Source organism: Lonchura striata, chromosome 7, assembly GCF_046129695.1.
Source record: "Lonchura striata isolate bLonStr1 chromosome 7, bLonStr1.mat, whole genome shotgun sequence".
Taxonomy (NCBI): Eukaryota; Metazoa; Chordata; class Aves; order Passeriformes; family Estrildidae; genus Lonchura; species Lonchura striata.
In genome coordinates, this window is record NC_134609.1 from 15,175,780 (window position 1) to 15,197,973 (window position 22,194).

The window sequence follows — 22,194 nt, forward strand, 5'->3', positions numbered from 1 at the left end:
TGAGTATGTCCCAGTATTTTTGTTCTTTACTGACATGCAAGAATATTAATATCTCCATTCTTACTCTTTACTTCTCCCTGAATTTGCATTAAAATGTATGCATGCCTTTTGAAAAGCTATTTTGTTTGCAAAGTGAAGTTGGGAATTCCCAGCCTGACACAGGTGACTTTATCCAGCTGCACTGTGAACATGTCTTATGGTGCAATTCTTCCTATCTGTGACTTTTTCTGTATAATAAGGCAGACAAAATGAATGCAATAGGTGAGGAGAAAGATCTGGCATGGCTGATCAACATATTAATTCATTTTCCTTCTTCTCTCTCTTCTTTCTAACCTTGTCCTTATACTCTCTGGAAGTTCAGTATATTAGACAATACTTCAGGATTTACCTCCACTATCTCCCTTTATGGTAAAAGTGAGTATTTGTAGTAAATGAAGGCTGAGACTATAGTGTAATAAATTCAAGTGCCATTTGTGTCCTTAGTGGGGATGGAAAAACTGTGAAAAATCAGCCTCTTTAACATTTTAGCATAATTGAAAGGAGCTAAATTGAGAACTCCCTCTCCCTTCTGCTCCTCCTTGACCTGGTGAAGAGATTGAATACTTTACCTCATGTACAGAAAGGCTGAGCAGTCACACAGGCAGAGCAGCATCCTGAACATCCAGACCGGGTCACAGGTGTGCCAGGAGAAACAAGAAGGACATTATCGGCATAAAAGCTCTTTTGTTCATACCACCAAACACATCCTTGAGCAGAGTTCCCTGATTTCCAGTGCACTGGGACTGGATAGCACAGCAGGAATGATGCCCCATGTGTGCTGCACATGAGGAACTGCTGTATGCCAAAATCTTGGTGCTAGAGACTTGCTAGCATCATTAGGAGCAATCTGGACTAGAACACAAGTTTTTACTATTCTTTTAATTACATGATCAACTTTCTTCTTCCTATGGGACACTGCTTAGCTAATGACTCTTCCTTTGAATTATGTTGCCAAATGAACAAATTGTCCTATAGCAAACAGCCTCCTTCCCTATAAAGGTTGAGACAAGTCCCCACCACAGCCCCCCTATGGTTTGGCCCGATCTCCATAGTGAGTGAGGTAATTCCCTGTGGAAAATGCAGCAATTAGATGTAAGCTCATGATGCAGGCATCCAAGGAAGTCTGCATTACATCTACACAGATGATCTGTCTGGTCTTCCTTTCTGACCTCCACGTGCATGACTTGATGAGTCAAATACTAATCTTTCTGTGCTCAAGGAAACACTGAAAACAGGCCAAGACACACCAACATTCAAATCAAAATATGGAGCAAAGGTGAACTGTGCCTATCTTTAGTTTTCCTGAGGACAGGGGAAAGGTCAGTTGTCAACAAAAGCGTACTACTTTCTTCTTCCTTCTGCACATTCCTTAGAAATAAGCTGAGATTTGGATAAGTGGACAGCAAAACTTGGATTTCTGTCAACTGCAAATACAGCTTTACTGAACCATGGTAAAGGTGATTAAGAGCTGTGAAAGAAGGTCATTACCTGTGTTTTAATTTTTCTGGTAAGCATCTTGAATAGCTTGCAAATTGCCTCCTCCTTCAGCCTTTCCATGCAGCCTGCCTTTGCCACGAGCAGTTGCTCCCTGTTCTAGAGCTGGCAGTGGCACTCACTGTGCAGCCCGGGCAGCTGCACTAATGCCTCCAATACTCCAGACATCAACCTGTCTTTGGTATAAGAAGAGGCCAGCTGTAGGCTCGCCATGTCTGGATTTAACAGGCTCAGCTCCTTGTGCCTAACATCAGTTCTCTTAAATCTTCAGTAGTTGTTTCAGCAACATCTGTTTTGAATCACAGAGAACAGGTCCAGAGTGTGCATGTGTAAATGGAAGTCAGCATGTTAAATGTTTTCCCAAACTGAGCATCTTCATCTTCCCTCATCTTCAAGGAGCTGTAATTTGGGAGAATATAAAAGATGACTAGAAGTGGGTTGCAATTTTGTTATGGTAGAAATTCTCATTAGGAATGATTTGCTGTACAACAATGCTTGGTTTAAAACATATTGGGTTCTTTTCTAGCTCCAGAGAATTTTTCCCAAACTACATAAATCATGGGAAGAAACACATACTGTGAGTTGCAAAAGCATGACTGGGATTGCAGAGTTAAGGCACAAATGTCAGCATGCTGAAGATATGAAATTTTCTAGGCCTGATACAGCCAGTGTGTGTGACAAGGCTAGAGTGCTACTAGGTCATTTTTCTGCAGGTAAGTCTCTGGACAGCAAGGTTTTGCTGAAAACTTGTAATAAGTGGTTGGTTTCCTGCATATTTGGTAAATTGTGAATATCCATTAAAATGTCCAGGAAATTCCATCAGCTCTGGATGTGGAGGTGGCTTTGATACATAGAAAAGACTTAGTGCTAGGCATGGGGCAGTAGTGCTGTGAATTGTGAGTATGCTGATGTTGCACATGCTTGGGATGTAGGGGTAGCATATCTAGAATATGTTTGAAAAATGAAGTATAGCAGTTCCACAGCAAATACTTCTAGCACAACTCTGTTGTTACTGTATATGGAACAGTGTGAACAGCAACAGACTGTTATAATTATCTCTGAAGCAACTTTTGCATGGGGTAAGTAGCTCGGGGTGAAAATTAACCTTAAAAAAATTCAATGTCATTAGGATAAGAAATGCAGAAATAAGTTTTAACTCTGCCCTATAGGGAAATGAAGAAGAGAAATGTGGAACAACCAAACCTTTGTGACTTTAAAAACTAGTTTAATCTAATTGAGTACCATAAACCCTAAAATGTCTTAATTACACTTATTTGGTTATTACACAGGCTATCTTGCTTCCTTTTTCAGCAACAGAAGTCTTATAACACTGAGCATTAAGCAGAGTCTGATCTCTAGCATTCTCCAGGCTAGTTAATATTCATGAGGCAATATTTTCCTGAGCAATGCAAGGCCTTTGCATCCTCAAAAAAGAGAATTTACTTGAGCCTTTTTTGCAAAATCTATGCAAGGCAATCTGTAATTCCCACAGGGAAATTTTCCCTGTAGTTGTCACTATGTGCTACTCTTCCTAGCTCAGGGATCAGTTGTTGCATTATTGTGTCACTGTTCAGATGTGTACGTGCCAATTATTGTCACCAAAGTCAGCCAGGCTGATGGGGGGATGTGTGAGGGTACAGGCTAGTGTAATTCCTGTGGAGGAATGACAGCCCTCTCTGTACTTTTTTTCTGACAGACAGTTTGTCATCAGAGCTCTTCCCAAGCATCAGGAGGCTCATGAAAATTTGCCACATGAAATTTTTTAAAGGGCTCATCTGAAAGAGCTCGCCCTTATTCCCTGCACTAGGGTTAAATGTCTTATGGAAATGTGGTACCCAAAATCAGGCAGCCTTCAGCAGTACATTGGAATATCAGTGACCATAATATTTGCTGTAATGAGTACTGAGCAAATGTAGCCCTTCTGATGGGGACAGTGGTGCCTCTGTCCAGCAATCACTTGATGGGTTTCATATTCAGGTGCTGCAACTCTATGCACGTGGAGACTTTGGTGTAAAGTGGTCATGGGGGTAACACCAGCTTGGGAGCTTTCCTTGTTTCAGGTAGAAATTGTCTCCTTGTTCAGTTTGGACATGAGGCTCTCAGGACTTTGTTTCTCCATTGTCTCTGGCCAAGAGAGACAACAAAATCTCCTGCTCCCATATCTACTCCAGTTTTGATGGAATGCTCTGCTCTCCTGAGGGGAGCACATGAAGTTAGCCACAGGGGTGAGAGTGCTCTTTTGCCCCTCTGGTGCTCAGTCCATTCCTACCATCTCCTGGCTGTGGCATCTCCAGTGACGAAGTGGTGGTAAGTTAAGTCTCCGCAGCCAATGTCCACATCTTTTACTCCTTATTTTACTGACACTGCTGGACTGATCAAAATCAAATGCAGTCAAGGTGCAGTCATTTAAATTCCCACCTTTGACTTACACAGTTGTAGAGTACTAGGTCTAGTAAGTAAGCAAAAGGCATATCTCTGTGTGACAGTGGGACCATGGATGTTGTGAATGATAATGGTATAAAGGAATTCCAGTAGTTATGGAAATAACCAGAGCTACTGCCAGACTATGAGATTATTTGGTTGGGAAGATAAAATCCTGATTTGCTCCAAAGCCTTTGTCTGCATGGCTTCAGCCAGCATTTGTTGGCTTTTGTTGTGTCAGGACTCATTTGCCACCTTGTATAGCAGCCTGTGGTGTCCATGGGGGAAGCTGGGGGCTCTTCAGAGCCTGATTACGAGCTGAATATATACTCCATATCTGGGCTGTATATTTACAGGCCCTTCTCTGTGCCAGTGCTGGGGCTGTGATAAGTGGGAGGAGGCCCACTAGAAATCTACTGAAGCAGGTCTAATTGAACCAAATAGACCAGCTCAGTAGAGTAGAAAATAGTTCTTATATATCTACCCGAAGAAGATAATGACCTTTTAAATAACAGAAGCAATTTTATTTCAATACCCCAATTACTCTGAACTCTCAAATGTCAAAGTGCCAAGCACTTTCAAAATAACTTAATTTAGACATTTATAGCACTTAGACACTGCTAGTTTCTTATCTAACCTAATTATGGGTTGTACAGGAAATTGCAAAGCATCCCAATTAGTGTTATTTTTTATAGTGATGCATAGGAGCAGCCTTTGCCATTTGCTGTAATTATGTGCATGGTGATTTACTAATTTTGGCTTTTGTGTTAGTTCCTCTTTTATCCTCTGGTTGTTCTTTGAGAGCAAGCAAGGAGGAAGTAGAGGTAGAAGTGAGCATAGCTATGTTTGTCCGAGGGATTTGAAGGGCTTTTTTTCCTCTAAGAGCAGAGTATAGTTGCAAAGAAAGACCATATAAAATGAAGAGGTGTCATGGAGAAAATAACAGGTGAATAGAAAATTGTTGATCTTCCTCTGACCTGAGCACTTAGCCCATGATTCTTGACTTTTCTTATGCTATGTCCACCTTGATATTAATAAGATCTTGGGGAAAGGAAAACATCATCTTGTAATTAATTACATATCTATAAGTATCAAAGTAACCCAGTGAAAGACTACAGAGAAGAAAATTTCACCAAGTATAATATACTTTAGTGTGAGAAGTGTAGAAAAAAATGGATTTAGTTTCTTTTAAGAACTGCAAGGCCAACTTAATTCCTGGCCTAACTCTCTGGCTTCAGCCCCACAGGACTAGTGCAGGGGAAAGAGTTGTGTAAAGCTGCTTAACTGATTGCCTGAAAAACTCTTTCACAGAGATCACTGAGCAGTTTTCATTCTAGTTCCTATGCACAGCAGGCAGAATCAGAGGTGGAGGAAATGGTGCAGCACCACTGAGCAGTATTCAATGACTTCTTGCTTTAATGGTAAGGAGAGAACATGCATCCAGTTACTGTTTGAAAGTGACAGCTGTTCCCATCCACACGTGTTTTTTTGTCCTGTATATTTTATGTGATGTCTTTGTTCTGCGCTGTGGTCCATTACCCTCCCCAGTGTCAGGAGAGTTTGTCTTAGCAGTCAGAGAAGTTCCTGCAGGCCTCTTCATTCTTCAGGGTAACCCAAAAGTGTCAATGGCTAATTTCTCAAGGAAAGATGTGGAGTTGTGAGTAGTTGTGTATCACTGTTAACTGTGCCCAAGGTGATGCCAGCCTGGAACAGGAAGACAAAGGGCCCAGAGGTGATCTTGTCACAGCTCTATGTACAAAGCCCAAAAGCACTCTTGTGTTCTCATTCACTTCCTTATGGCAAAATACTGCTACAGACAAAGAGATAGGATTTTAATAAGGCTTAACTCAAATTACGTCCATGTGTTTGACCAAACCAGTCACTTTCCCCTAAGTTTTTCCCTAGCCAGGATCACAATCCAAGTGAGATTGCCTATGGCCTCTGTGGACATGACCTCCTGCTTCTCTGCTGTAAGATGCAGAGACAGATTCTCAGAGACCAGGTCTTAGATCCTCACAGCAGGGAAATACAGCTGCAGTTACTCTCTCTGTTACATAAAATGAAAACCTGAGCAGGTCTCAGCAGGAGGCTCACAAAGGGCTGCCAAAACATTTCTGACCATAGTGGTGGAAGACTGAAAAGCCCTTTGTGGGGTTTGGAAACAGCCCAGCAATGCTGGTAAGGAAAAAGAGAGACACAACAAGGTGCCAAGACATGGAGGATTCCTGAAATTCCTATTGCTGTGCAAGAGTCCTCCACTGACATGCAGTCTTTTGATCAGCCCAACCAAGGCAGCGACATGGAATCAGACCTGATGCTGAAACAAAGCACATGGAATGAGTACATTTCACATCAGTGCAGAAAATTCAGAGGACTACTTATTATGCAGTAAAATTTAGGAATTTATCTTTTACCCTGGCAGGTTAGACTGAAGCCAAAAAGGATCTTGGCACCCAGAAGTCACTCACTCGAGGTGTGTTGGAGAAGCCCTTTAAAAGCAGAATTTAACCTACAAAGTAAACATTAAATGCCATCTTTTCTGATCTGGGTCCTTCTTTGCCAGCAGCACCTGTCTACACCTTGGCTAAGGACAGAAGTTTATTGAACATTTTAATGAAGAGAACCCCACAATTACGTTCCAGTTATACTAAAACAAATAATTTGCTTGCAATTGCAGAGATAATGACATGCTGACCACACCTACCAATTAGAAAGTTGTAATAAAGAGTAATAAAATACCTTTTCCTTGGGCTGCAGATTCAACCCCCCCACAGCCTGCGACAGTAATATGATTTACTCCTATTTGCTGATGGAGGATTCTAGTAATAAAATTTAATGTGGAGGAACAAGGTGCATTTAACCAAAGCTGTAAACATATCTAATTCTATTTAAAGCTATAGGGTGCAGTACATTAACGTTTAACAATCCAGTGTTAAATTGGTGTGAAGCTAATAGAGCTGTATTTGTTAAGATTTCAGCACAAAGCCATGTTTTACCAATGACAACAGAAGGAGTAACCAAAATAGCGTGACTCAACAGACTACAACTGCTGCTTAATAAGGTAGTAAGAGTTTTCATGGGAACTCCTGTCATAAAAGAACCATGGGCCACCTTCAGCTCTGCTGCTGCTCTGCTAAAGCCAGAGAGAATTACACCAGGGATTAATTTGGCCTGGCAATTCCTCTTAAAAGGAGTTAAATCCATTTATTCTGCAGTTCTCATACTAAAGCATATTACACTCAATGAAATTTTCTTCTCTGTAGGCTTTCAGTGGGCTGCTTTGACACTTACAGATATGCAATTAATTGCAGGATGATATTTTTCCTTTCCCTGGTGATACCATCTGACTTTATTAAATCTAGGTGGACATTGCATAAGAAAAGATACAGGAAATACCTTCTTGGGAAGATGCGTGTACTTCCAAGTCACATTTCTGGCCTTGTTTCACTCAGCTGGCCTGCTGCCTTTCAGGATTCTGCTACATCTGAAGTCAGTTTCAAATATAAAACATTTTAAAAGCTAGAATTTTATGCAGAATTAAGAATTCAATTCCAAATACTGTGACTTTCTAAATGCTGTGTAAGAGATAAGCATATGTCCTTCAGTCTAGGAAGTAATATCCCTCTCTAGGAAGCAATAAATCCTACAGAGACTAAGACAACAAATCTTAAAAAAAAAAGGTAATTTATTCAGTTCAATTAACTATTATTTTGGGGAATTAGATATCAAATATAAACAGGAATATATAGGATATTAATACATAAAGAATGGTAATCATTAACATGCTGGGCATAAATATACAGTAGAGGATTCTTCAGAATAATGGGCACAATGGCCAGTTCTATGCAAAAGAAATGTAATCAAATCTGAAAGTTTTCACAGCTAAGTGATCAAATCATTAATGTGTTAGGATTTTAAATTCCAAAGTAGCAACTAATAAATTCTATATTTTTCTAAGGCCTTTTGAACAGCTGTCTGCATTACAGATGTCCTCTCTGAATAGTCAGTTAAACTGGCTGTTTCAAAATTGATCCCTGAATTTTCAATCACTCATTAGCACCAATTTGGGTTTTGGTCCATGAGCTGACTGCTGTTGTCAATGAAAGTCCAACACCTGATCAGAGAACAAGGAAAGCTACCATGCCCTTTTGGTGGGTGATTAAATCCTGGAATAATGCAAAGATGAAACATCTTTTTTGACAACTCACAAATGCAAACATTAAAAATGCAAATAATTACTAACAAATATATTTTTGAAAGCTGCCCTTAGTTTGCAAAGAATTGTTTTGATGAAGAAATAGAATTGGAATTAGTACTGTACATAATGATCAGCCTGATAAGCTTTTCCTAAATACCTTTTTATAGAAGAGATTTTTATCCAATGTGGAAGAAGATGACTGCATTTTATATTTACAGATCCTGGCTAGACAATAGCAGATTGTGTGCTGCCTAATCTCTACCACTGTTCAAAAAAGTTAAAAAGCAGTTTATACAGACTCGCTTATTCTGGTGAACCCCTCCAAAAGGCAGTGATGTGCTTTGTCACATGGTTGTCCTTGGATGTATGTCCCCATCCTTGACTGTCCCGCCACCCTCCTCTCCTGCACTCCCACGCCGTAACAGGAACAAGGGCACGAGTGTTCCTGTGGTGATTCCCAGCTCTGCTCTGAGCCCTGGTGAGAAGCTGTTCTGTCACTAAAAGCCTGTGACCTGTAAAGGAAGAAGCAACTTGGGCCATCTTAATTATGACTCCAGAGCCCAAGGAGTGCTCCAAAATCCACAATAAATACTGCTGGATGAGCAGCCTGTCATGGGGCTCCCTCACACACCTGGAGAAGGTCTGGCACGTGCCAAGTATCGGCTCTTCGTGACCTGATGGTGACCTGAAGAGCCCAGGCCTCTACATCTCCATGAACTGCACAGTTACTCAAGGGTTAAATCTTCCCAAGAGCTGAAAGATGTTAGGTATTCGAATTATCACTGAGCTTTGGGGAAATTTAGACACTGAAGATAAATGAGCTTGAAAACATCAGTCCAGCTACTCGTGACTGAAATGCCCAGGATGGCACAGAATAGCTCATTTCCCATGAATGTGTATCAAAGGAAAAAGAAGAATGCCTTCTCAGTTATCAAGAGGTAAAGAAAAAGGAATGTTATTTTGTGTCCTGACATTAGGCCCATTTCCCTATCTCCTGAGCCCTGGTCTTTCCAAAGAAATAACTCTAAAGTCAGGAGGGCTTCACAGAGTCTGTTCCATACTGAAGGAGAAGCTGTGTAATTCTTTCCTCTAGATCAGCAGCTTATTGGTGCAGGCTACAGGAGGAAACTTTTGCAGGTTTGGAAATACCAAACTAAACCAAGACCACAAACAGTGTCCTGGTTCTCTCAGTTTTTTACTCACTAACAATTTTTTCCTATTCTCAATCAGAATTTTAAAAAATCAAATCCTGGGAGATATTCCCAAGCTATGAATATTCTTCCTTAAATCATGGGAGTTTAACTATAAATGTTTCCTCCATATTATTTTGAAATATTTTATTTTAAACACCATACTAAAAGTAGCATAAATTTTTAAAGACAATGTCATTTAGAAAGGGAATTTGAAAATATAGAACACAAACCTTTTTAACTATTTCTGAAGAAGGGGAAAAGAAGTAGAAAAAGTAATTTTAGCTTTTCCTTGGCTGTAGCAAAAAGTCTCAGATTTACTGGGTTATTATTTTTCTGATGGGGCAAAATGCATTAAAGTGGCCATTTTCCTGGTCAGTGGTCTTCTCCTTCAGTAGCAGGTTGATGGGCATGGATCCTGCTGTTTGTCCTCCTGAGGCTTGCTAAGATACTGACACTTGCAGCTGGACTCATCATATCAGCAGTAAAGAAGGAATAATGTTTAGTGCTCAAAATGCCTGCGGTGGAACTTCAGTCCATTTCCAGCAGAGGAACAGAACACCACAAAGGCTGTCTGGGATGTCACTTGTTGACCAGCTGCTTTTTCTATGACTACTTTCAACTACATCATGTTTAAGAGTCTCATAGAAAAATAGAAGTGCATGAATGGAAATAAAAAAATAAGGACATTTGAATGATTTTTATAAATAAACAGCACAGCAAGAATTAAATAGAACACAGACAAAGGACATTTATACAGGCATGAACTATTACAGCTTGTTCTCCTCAAAGAGTATCTGTGCGTAGACTGTCATACTGGAAATGCCTTTAGCTTCCTGAATTGGCTTCATCAGTTCAAGTTCAGCATATGTTAAATTCTCCTCTGCGATTTTTGGCTGCAAAACACAACCAACAAATTTGTTACGATGTTGTTTCCACTAAATGTAGGTATTTTATAACATTTGGTATAGTTTTTCTCCCACCCATTCTAATTCTACCAGGTTGTTAAGCAGTTTACTCTGCATTAGAGCTAGTTCATAGAAGATGAAATAAAAACAGTATTAAAAATAGGAAACAGGGCTAAGTAGGAATTTCAGATTTGCTTCTAATTTTACAAACACAGAATATTTTGACAATTCCAATATTACAGATTTGAAAGATGTATGTTAGCAAAATGTTCAGCCTTCTTAATACTAAATTTCCCAATTTTATTTATTGCAGATTTCACAATTTGAAAGCTATATGCCAGATGTGCTTTCCAGCTGTAAACCTTGGACCAGTTACATCTCTAATCACAGCCACTCATAGAGCCTCTCAGTATAGTTCTTAACAGAACCAAAAAATGTTAAAAATACGCAGAAGGCAGAAAAAACTAGATAGAGTTACTGCCATTCCAGTGGAATTTCAATACTTTTTCCAAGCTATAGATGAGTTCAGAGTTTAGAATAAAGGCCATACCACCAAAACTGTCTGCTGTATTACAATGATTGAATTTGACTTAAAACTATAAAATTTAGCTAAGGGAGATGGTCAATAAGATTTACTGAACAAATTTCTCATGTGTGGCAGAAGCTGCCTACTGCTATTGGCAGCTTCATCCAGACTCTGGTGGCTTAAGAGGAGGAAAATCTTGTATTGTGCTCATGCATGTGTTTTGCTCACAGGTGGGAGTGGGTTGTTCATGTCTAATTCACCTCAGAAAATGCAGCAACAAATAAAATAGTTGCTCTGGAATTGTATGTGAGACCCTCAGTACTTGAAATAGATTTTAGTTTACCTGTAGAAGATTGAGGTTTATGCTCCCTGAAAAAGGGTGAATTTCTACAGCCCTGTGCAAGTGAAGAACTGGAGAATTTTCTTGAGTACTGTGTTCTACCCAAATAACTGGTGTCATCAAGTTGAAGTGCAGAAGACAATTAAAAAAACCAAAACGTTTCAGCCATGAAAATTTTTGCAGTCACAAGATGTAACCATGAAAAGGTTGCACCTCTTAGACTAAGAAATAGCAGTTGTAAACTTAAAACTGAAGTACACAGTACTTAAATGTTAGGAAGAAATTGTAAATATCTGCTAAGGCCAAAAGTTACACATTTTATTTATTACTTATTTATTTCTGATTTAACACAAATGATTCCTGATTCCTTGAAATGTGTTTGAGTAAGTATTGTATTGTCTTCTGTCTAAAAAGATAAACATCTAATATCCTCTGAAATCAGTCCCTGTGCTTCCCTGCTTTCTGTCCTTTGCACTGCTCTGGAATACTCTCCTTTTGCCTCAACAGTTGCTCACACTCAGCATTTATGGTTGTTTACATCAGGGTGAGAAAGTTTACACTTTTCCAGCATTAGTTTGAGCTTATTTCTTCCCTGCAGATCAAATTCTCAAAGATCTGTGCAAGTGGTGTCACTGCTGCGAGTGGTGTCACTGAAGTCAACCGATCTGTGCAAAGTGAGTGCAAGCCCCTTGCAGGGCACTGCCTGCAGGGCTGGCACCTTTGCATTTCACTGGTCACACTGTCTTCCCTCCCTGCCCCACTTCCATGTGTTGCCCTATTTCATCTTAATTTCTGGTCCTCATTCACTATCAAATGCTCTGCTGTTGACAACACAGAACATTTCCTGCATTCACTGAATTCTCTGGTGTAATGACAAAAGGAATTCCTGTGGATCCAGACAGATCTTGACTGTAAGAGAAATCAAACATATATTTTCTTTGTTAATATGTTAAGACTGAACTGAACCACAGTGTTTAGAAGGACATCTCTCCTATCCTGGCCTTGGCTTAAAGACTTGAAAAAAACTTAGTCAACTGCTGTGATGCCTGAAAAATTTTTATATTACCCTCTTCTTTCTATCCTGAAAGTATCAGCCTCAGTTTCTAGGCACTTCAGTTATTTTTTGCTTTTATGTTAAGTTAGACATTCCTTTTGAGATTTCAAATGCTATGCACCTGTCTATTTAGTTATGCTAATAACAGAAGCTAAATACAGGAGGTATATTGAAGGTGGGCACCACAATAACACCAACAGATGCTGCAGATTTTATTTTCAGTGTATGACAATATATTGAGTTTCTGTTTGAAGGTATTGAGAATTTTGCTGCCAGCTTTTGTGTCACATCAGACCTTCACACTGCTTATGAAAAGCCTCCTAAAAAAGAATCTGATAAAACTTTTGAAACAAAGCTGTTGATCACTGCTGGAGTAAAACTCTACATTTCCTAAGTCTGATACAGACATCTGTTGAGGCAGAAATATTTTCATTGTTCTGTAGGAACCAGTTGTTCAGGACAAGTTAAATCTGTATATGTTTTCCCCTTGTTTAATCATATTTCTTATGTTTCCATTTAGAAAATGCCGCATGTCCTAAAATAGCCACTCTAATGCCCAGCTCATGTAAATTTTAGAAGTAAGATTTATGAAATCATATTGTCCAGGTGTTTTATTATATTATCTCGAAATTGCATTGTTTTCCAGTGTAGATTATCTCTTTATTCTTACCTTATTCTATTATGTTTGGATATGAAAAATAACACTAGATTCCCCAAAATAAGTCATTGGGCAGTAGTGGCTGATGTGTTGCTTTCATACATTTTTATGATGTTCCTATAGTAAACATAATTTAATAAAGCCAAAACACACTAAATAAATAATTGCATCTAGAAAAGCAATAAAACCAAATAAAATTAGTACTTTCATAAGTGGAAAAGGTACTTCAATTACTGCTACAAGCAACAGCACACCATAAAATGTGTAGAATAATTTCCCTTATGCATATTTCTAGTATGTAATAATTTGATTGAAAATATGAGGAAACACACAGGAGGTTCAAAATTGTGAAAGGTATACAGTTTTCAGCAAAAGATGTGCAATAACAGTGCATAGGAGCCAACAGCACTTTAAGTACCTGTGGTAGCCAGGTTTTTATTCCATACACTCTTCTGCACTTCATTTATCAACCACATGTTTAATTTAATTTTGCTGGTTTGTTCGTCCAAAACCAACTTTTTTGAGCAGATAGGGAAAAAAAAAAAAAAAACAACCCTAATTCTACAATTTAATCTCTCATTAGGATTGGATATTGTCTTGGCAGTGTTAACCTGGAACTGTGCCACCACTTTCTTTCTGGAACAATTGTGTGACTTTAATAACTGGTGTTATAGGTGGTATGGAGGGTAGGGCAGAAGAGGAAGAGACAATGAATGACTGGCCATTCAACTTTCTCTTTCTGTCCTGAGTCTTCCTCTAGGAGGTCATTGGGATTTCTAGGGCTACAAGATCCTTTTATAAAAAATTGCATCATAGTTCTAAAATAATATTGAAATTATTTTTTCAAGTAGGATTCTATTCCAATGTGGCATTCCTAGATACAGTATTTATCTTGTATGTCTGTTTTCTCATCTTGGGATCATACACCTTGCCAAAATATAAATTAGGAAGAGTTATGATTTTCCATGTATCTTCTGGCAAATGCAAAATCATTCTTCTTCCAGGTTTCTTCAGTTTAATTTTGGTTTATTCCAGTCACAGGACTTCCCATTGGCAACTATTCAAAAGAGTTCACTTATAGGAACATTTTTCTTATTAAGCAATCTGCAAGGTCTATCATGTGAATACGTAAAAGAAACTAAAGTAAAGTAAAGTAAAGTTTTTATTGGGTTTGTCTAGTATATAAATGTGTTAGAAATTAACTCTAAGGGTTAATTACTAGAACTAGAACCCCAGCTAGAAGGGTTGGGGTTTTAATCAAAATTATTCTGAATTTTATTTCATAATGACCAGGAATGTCAAGTTTGCTCCTACCAGGCTTATCTAGTTTGTTTCTTTGCAGCCTCAAGAATGTTTACTGTGAGCAATGTCAGACTTGAAAGTTCTTAAGTTTTAACTAAGACTACTCTCATCCAAATTTGTGATTAGGTATGAAGAAAACAAGCAAATAATAACCTCATAAATTTAAGTTCTCTGGAAAAACAACTGATGCCAACATGCACTGCTGCAATCTGACTGTTCCATGACCACACACATTATCATGAAAATGACAAACCCAATGTGAATTTTTAGTTTACTATCAAAAATAAGCAGAAAAGGCCTGACTTCCCACTTCATTCCAGTCTTGAATATTTTAGAGACTACTGCTGCAGACATTCCCCTTTGAATTCAGTGTCTATATAATCACATGTAATGTAGTTTTTGTTTGAGATATGATACAGAAAGACTTCTACACGGGGGAAAAAAAACCTGTACATGACATTGAATTTTCATCTGAGTTTTCTGGATTTAACAAGCATATGTCCTAAATTGTGCACATGGCAGCGGGGTTGGAATTAGATGATCTCTAAGGTCCCTTCTAAAGCCATTCTATGAAATTTCAGGTCAGAGCTTCACAGTATTTTTAGAAACTCTGGTTTCCTGCAGTAAGGTTGAAAATGAAACTCCACCTTCACTGGCGTGCCCCGCACTCACAAGTGAAAGGATGAGGTCAGCAAGGATAAACCCCTGCCAATTCTGCAGATATTTGCTGGTGTGATTGCCAGCGCCTGGCAAATTGCCACCTGTGGCCCAGCCGTGCCTGCTGTCGGGTGGGCACGTGGTGCCCAGGGATGCTGCAGGAAGTGCACATGGGAAAGGTATAGAGTCAAGAGGTGCTGCTGATGTTTGTGTGATCCAGTCTCTAGGAACTGCACTTCTTGCCAGGTCACTCCACAGCACCAAGCAAGCAGCCTGGCCCCACTGCCATGGAGGAGCTCTTCTTAGCGAGCACATTCTGGAACTACCATTATTTTTCTCTCCCTTTCTCTTGCAAAAGCCAAACTTGACTCTTTGCCCTTTTTCCTTTAATGTTTGAGAAACATCCTGTTTTGTAGTCACAGTTGGTAAAAAGCTCCACGGAAAAAATGCAGATACTGTCCAGATGGCACAGCTTGGGAGCATCCGGTGTCACTGCTGAGGACACCCCACCAGAAGTGCTCAGACAGGACTCCCCAGGCCAACTGACTGAGTTTTTTACCAGGGGAGGAGATTGCTGGCTGTCTCTGTATGCATGCCCAGAGGGTGGAAACTGCATGCTGAGTGCAGCCTAGGGGAAAGGGGGTAGCCCATCATCTCCCCTGCGTATCTCCTTTCAAAGCACCTGGTTTTTACAGCCAGGGATGGGATGGGATATGGCTGCCAGCCTGGCCATCACTGAAGGGTCAGTGAGTGAGGTGAAAGCGAGGATGTGCTGAAGCAAAGATCCAGCATGTACAGTGAATGGGCTGCCACTCCCGTGCCTGGGCCACCTGAGACACTGGAGAAAGCACATGCTAGCACTGGGGTCAGGCAGGAGAAAATTTGCTGTAGCTTCAGAGAGAAAAGGATCTGATAGTCTTGGTTTTTAAATCTACATTGGAAAATCCCTCCCTTTAAAATATATGGCCTTTCTTGTGCTAAAATCAGTAGTGCTTCTGAGGGCCACAGACACACTTAATGCTCAAACCCTATGAACTTCAGTGGGATGACTTCCTCATTAAGATTGTACTCAGAAGTCAGAAAAAGATTTTTTTTAAGAGCTTCAAGTGTTTACCAATGTCAGTAACTTGATTGCTAGTAGAAAGCCAGGGATACCCCTGTAACAGAGGAGCTTCAGAAATTACTTCTGCAGAAGTTCTGAAGCTAGATCTGCAAAATTATATCCTCTAGAGTATATCCTCTAGAAATCCATCTACTGGCCAGTAAAAATGCTGTAATATCAAGAGAGACATTCAGTGCTAAAGCTAAGAAATATGACATTGGAAAATATGGAGAGTAGTAATTACGTCTTTTAGTGGCATTATCAGTTAAAAAGGGCAGATTTTTTCCCGTTAAGATGCCTGTTTTTTACTCCCTATAGCATAAAATGTTTCCTATGTTCCCTGAGAGTATGTCCCTGAGAACAATATCTACAACAATTTGTGAAGACTCGTTCACCATTATATTTAAATTTTGTTATTGAATATCACAGAAGTTATGATGGGATGAAGATGATTTGATAAGTTGAACTGAATGAGTTTTGGAGGAAGAGCATCCTCACCTTTGCTAAAGCTCTATTGCTTTTACAGTTGCAGTTATTCCTAGATTCTAAAGCAACATTGCTGGAAATCAGGCTGATTCTTTCTTATCATTTAAAAAAAAATGTAGTGATTAAAATTTTTCATTTCACTGGTGAGAGTTTTGTTACTCCAAATGTGTCATCACCTGAATGTGTAAATGATAATCGTGTACTATGGACATCTTACATCCTATGAAGGAACTGAAAAAAAAAAAAAGGATTATTAATCTTACAGAGAGGAATTATGAGGACTGAATGGAATTATTAAATAATAACAGGGAGTCAAGGAAAAAACTGTTCACCAGCCCTTTGTATATCATTTGTATGGTCTTACTCCAAGTCTGTGGAAATTAATAATGCCTTAAGAAATTGGGAGCTTAAATCATCACTCATTGTTACATGTTGTGGAGGAAGCAACTCTTCTAACAGAGGGTGGCACAGCTTTTAATTTAAAGTCATCCAGTAGAAAGGAAGACCTGATTGTTCCCAGCTTCAGAATCAAAAATTACTCAGCAGATGTATTTTATTTCCTTTTTCTTTCTCAAGGAAAGGGCCAATGATACCTACAGTTAAGACTACTGAGGAATCCTACTAGTTGTGCAAAATACTGACTGCTAGAAATTTCCCTCTGCCTTAGACAACCATAATCCATTTCTGTTTCTCAAGCAGCTTTCAGACCATCATCATCAGAAGCAGATCTCAGTAACCACGGAGCACTGAGCCACTGGTGATCCAGTCCATGCTGAAATAAACAATGCTGTCCATGCTGCACGAGCTGGAGGCAGAAGTGTGCTTCTCTTCAACAGCTCAGCACTATGGTCACTGAGAGGACTCTGCTGCAGTCACACAGGAGCCCCTCCGTGGCAGGGAACAAGAGGAGCCAGATATACTCTATTCAGCAGAGAGGGTATTCAAGAGATTGGTCAGTGTAGGAACAGCAGAAGCCAAATCTTGTGAACTGTGACACTTACATGGGTGTGTTTGAAGAACTAAGCCCAAGGGATAATTTGTAATACAGGAGATCTATTCCTCATTTCAAAGTGTGATATTTATATGAAATAGAAGAGTGCACGTGTCAGTGACAGAATCAGAAGATTCCCTACAGCCTGTCTTATCTGAGCAGATATTCCTCCCCTTAAAATTTAGTGTGAAAATTATGAAGTCAACAAAAAATTTTGTATAAGATTTGAAGGTTTCATCCAACCTAAAGTTGCATCCTTTCCATTGGTTGTAGTGAATCACACAGGAGCTCCTCAGATTGCTGGTTTAAAGGTTCATGAAAAGACACTAAAGCCTTTTCATTTAGATGATGCTCTGTAACTGAGACTCTTGGGCTATGACAGCTAATCACTAGGAGGCAATGAAAGTCTTACCAGAAAATTTGGTTGAGGAAGTAGAAGATTAATCTCTACCAACTCAAAGGGCTAACTACTTAAGGCTAGAGCAGAACAGCCCTTAGAGAGAAGAGTTTGTGGGCCTTCAGAATTTTCTTTTTCATAATGACTCTCTGTGCTTCTTGCATGCTATAAAAAAGATCCCCTTTTGCATTTCAGCATCTCTATTTCCTTTGATCTGTACACATTTCTCGTTGATGCTAATAGAGAATGACACTGATGGGGAATATTTTTGCAACAGGGGGAGCATAGAATTGTTATTCTGGCTAAAGCAAAAGCAATATGACTTAAACAGAGTATTTAAAAGGCTTTACTCAAAGCGGTGCAATTGAACTTGATATTAGGCTTTCTCTCTCACTTTTTTTTTTTTTTCATTGAGATTATGTCCATATTTTATCCAGGTTATTGTGTTCTTGGAAAATTATACTGCAACCCATTCTAGCACGTTAACAACAAAAGAAATTCTCTAGCTTATTATAAACATCTTTCAAGAAACCAAAAGCATATGTCCTCTGGAAATAATTTTGCTGGTATTTAGGCTATTACAAAAAAATTTCCCAAAACACTGGAATTATTTTGTAATGTTCCTTTACACTCTAGCTTGTTAGCTTAGGTTTTCTAGAATATTGTCCCAATGCCCCAATATAGTCTCTTCCTTGGGTTGCACAAGGAAGATGAAAAAGTAGCCCAGAAACTCAGCAATTTGTGTCTGTCTTTGCAGTAGTGATTATGTGGTACATGTGCCATCAGTGAAAAAAGACCTAGTGTAGACACCAGCTGTGCAATCATTACAGTTGGAAAGAAAAGGTTATTTTATCCTGCAGAGATTTGGCAGGATGATGATAAATTTTTTTTTGCCCCAAAGCAGATGGAAAGTTTAAAATCTGAGAGTTTTTGAGAATTAAAATTGGGGAGAAAAGTTTACTAAAAATAAAAGTTTCATTTAGATGTATTTGATATGTCTTTGTATTTTCTGTATTTTTTGTCTTTCTATAAACTTCTTTAACTTCAATTAGTTTCATTTTCCTCACTGAAAAAAAAAAGTAGTTTAACAGCAGAAAGTATGGATTTTTTTTTCCCTGAGAATTCAAAAACATAGACAACTCTGTTGTAAAAGGAGGCAAGAAGAACAGAATTAGGAAACTGCTCTGGGAAGTGCCCTGCTCAGCTTCTGAATGTGCGTTATAGACTGACTTTGGTTTTGTTTGCTTTGTCCCTTAATGCACTTTATTGCTAGGTGAGTCCATATTTGTTGCATCACTTTTTAACTTAAAACTATTAACTCCTGTCCATAGATTGTGAACTTTCTGGGGGCTGCTGCATCTCTCCAGGTGCACTCTGAGGTGAAATACAAAAGAGAGTAACATACAGAAACAGCTGCCTGAAGTCCAACAGTGAGGCATTAAAACAGAGTTTGCTGTCTGCATGCAGCTGTGGATCCTCAGTTATGCTGGGGGAGACAAAGCTGATTTCATTGTTTGAACAGGCTTTACTCCTGCTCACCTCCAAAGTGTTTGGACCTTGACTGGTGTTGGGTAGCAAGAAGGGAAGAGCAGCAGCTATTTGAGGGCTATCCTTGGAATTAGTCCAGAAAGAAAAAGTATCTGGAAACAGGTTTCCTTCAAGTTCAGCATGTGTTGAGGTGTTTTATTGACCTGCAGGAAGTATCTGAGTGCTTTAACTGGTGAGAGCTTTTTGTAAGAGATCTGAAGACTGCCTGATTACTGATGTGCCTGGGCACTGGCATTTACTCCATGTGCATGGCAAAGGGTGGCTGTCACCCCTGGTGCCAAGTGCTCTCATCTGTGTCTTTGTCCTCTTAGCATAGCTTTGGCCTGCCACATGTCAACACAAGGCCTTTTTCAGGGAGTTTTAAAACTCTGCCTCTTCCTCTATCAAAGCCTGACCTGTATAAGCAGAATTTGGCCAAGGGGCGATCCCAGCAGGACCAGCAGAGGAACAACAAGCTCCTTATCCAAGCAGTAAAATTGCCCAAGATATTAGCTGAACTGTTCTCAAGTCACCTGGCTTTATGCCCAGGTATACATGGTTGTAAAAAGTAGAGGTTATTTACTGACAATTGGTGGGAAGGCTCCCAGTTCTAAGCCTCACCTGAAAGTGAAACCATCACATGGCATTTGAGTTATGCCAGTGGCATAATTTTAGGATCCACCTTCACCTAATAAAGAAAGTTGGTCTCTCTGGGATCTCTCTACTGCCAGAGAAGGATGAAAGGGTTCCCAAAAGGCAACTCAGAGCAGTAGTCAGAATTACCAGGAGCATCAGGCTCCAACTCCAACTCATCTCTCTTTCTCTTGCCTACACAGAGAACAGAGCAGAACCACAGCAGCTATAAGCATCTGAAGTGAGTTGGTAAAAAACTCTGTCATCTATTACAACTGGATGTCTTGTCCAGGCACTACTTTCTTAAAAAAGAAGAGAAACATCTCACCATCCATCTGATTTGTTTGGCATGTATCTGTAAGAGTATATTTCAAACAGAAACTTGTACCCAAGAGAAACTGTTATATTAATGTTTTTTCCCTTAGTATGACCTATATATATATATCCATCTTATTCCTGCAATTCAAGGCATTTCTGACTTATACCAATGAAGTGCAGAATAAGGCTCCCCATTTCTCACTTGAGAAGTCTCAAAATAAGTGTGAACAGTACAGTTATGATTCTGTCAGTAACTGGTATTTTTTTCCAAAACACCAGCTGCTAGAAGCATGTGACAATGAACAGCAGGTTTCATTTAAGGACAGGCCAAGTTTGGAGACATGAGAACTGTTAGAAAGCTGGAAAACATAATCCAGTGTAACACAATGCTCAAAATGAAAAGAACCAAGATAATTAATCGCTTGAAAAATTATTACTTAAAAAAGTACCTGTATAATTTTTACGGCTATTTATAATATATGAACTCAAAGTTCTAGTAACATTACAACATTTGTATTGAGAGAGGAGTATACAGAAAATTATGACATTTGAAAATCACTTACCAGGATCAATTTTCTTTGAGGTTTCAAGAGCTTGGGCTTCGGGAAATTATTGGCAATTGGAGCTACAAAAATAAATATTCAGGGATCATTTCACATTGTCATTTTTAGTATATGTATCACCAATCACACCATTCACTTTAATTTTTAGTATATGTATTAGCAATCTATAAATTACATATAAACAGCAAATTAGAAGTAAATGCATGTACTTATATATTAATTTAACCATATTTCAGGTATTTTACAAGAAAACATAATGAATGTTTTGAATTAGAAAAATTCATAAGATTAAAGAATCTGATATGCAAGACATGCTGTTTGTATGCAAATATTAGAGGAAGTATACCCTCTGGGAACTGATCATTTGTGATCTAACCCACAGTAATTCTTCAGGGCCTTTCCCTCTTCTCTCCCACTGGCTTAGCACTGGCAGCGTTGCTCAGAAAGTACACCCAATGATTTGTGAGACTGACCCCGGAGTTGCAAATCCTCCTGGAAAATGAAGTCCCCAAGAGGCTGGTCTCTACCTGCTCAGTTTGCTTGGCTTCCCAAGTGCACCACCAGTTTTAAAGAGTGCAATGTGCTGGCTTCCCTCAGAATACCCCCAACAATTAATTTCAACTTGCCTAACTTTAATCTTCTCTTTGAGCAGGGTGAATATTGCTGCAGAGGCTCCTCTCTCCCCTCTAGTTAGTAGGAGCTGAAACCTCCTGCTTGGACTCATTGAGTAGCATCTCAGAATGGCTAAAGCTGCAGGGAGGTGACTGCCTGTCCCACAGCAGGTACCAGCCTTTTCTTCCCCCCAAATGGGAGCAAGAACAGGCCACCTCACAGGCACAGACAGTGGCAAAGTGCAGGATTCCTGATGTCCCACACTCTGCTGTCCCTCCATGGTTGTGCTCAGGATTTGAAATACTTCTGTGCCTCTATTTTCATACCTTTTGCTGGGATGGCCGGTGGCTGCTCCAGTTTCTCTTTCTTTTTCTTTACCTTCTTAGGCTGTAGAGGAGACATGCTGGTTACACTGGTAACTGTCTCACCAGAGCTGCAAAACACAGGCCCAAGGGTGAGGGGGAAATGAAGGCAGTGGAAGGAAAGAAAGTTTGTCCACTGTGAGTTCACACAAACACATCACCTTCCACTTGTGGGAGTCCGTGCCCAACAACCTGGATTGTGATCTGGGTATATATTGAAAAACCTCTTATGGGGGTTGCAAATCCTCTGGGATTTGCAGTTTTTCAGCCATATAGTATGGCTGAGAAGCCCAAAGAGTCTCACTCATCCTGACATAGAAAAAGAAAACTGTCAGGTTTAAACAAGATGCATTTCATAGAACCTCTTCCTTAAAAGCATGTATGACCTCACTGCTGCACCTAGGGTGAACTTCTGC

At 39.5% G+C, this 22,194-nt stretch overlaps 1 protein-coding gene across 1 annotated transcript in view; it reads right to left on the bottom strand.

The window, feature by feature from the left end:
* Positions 1 to 10,027: 10,027 nt before the first annotated feature.
* Positions 10,028 to 22,194, bottom strand: part of VSTM4 (V-set and transmembrane domain containing 4) — a 29,982-nt gene continuing 17,815 nt past the window's right edge. Inside the window, exons 6-8 of the mRNA XM_021539241.3 lie at positions 21,743 to 21,849; positions 20,805 to 20,866; positions 10,028 to 10,238 (exon numbers count right to left, since the gene is read on the bottom strand). Coding sequence (XP_021394916.1) covers positions 10,113 to 10,238; positions 20,805 to 20,866; positions 21,743 to 21,849 — 295 coding nt within the window. The 3' untranslated portion in view covers positions 10,028 to 10,112. The remainder of the gene's footprint in view (positions 10,239 to 20,804; positions 20,867 to 21,742; positions 21,850 to 22,194) is intronic.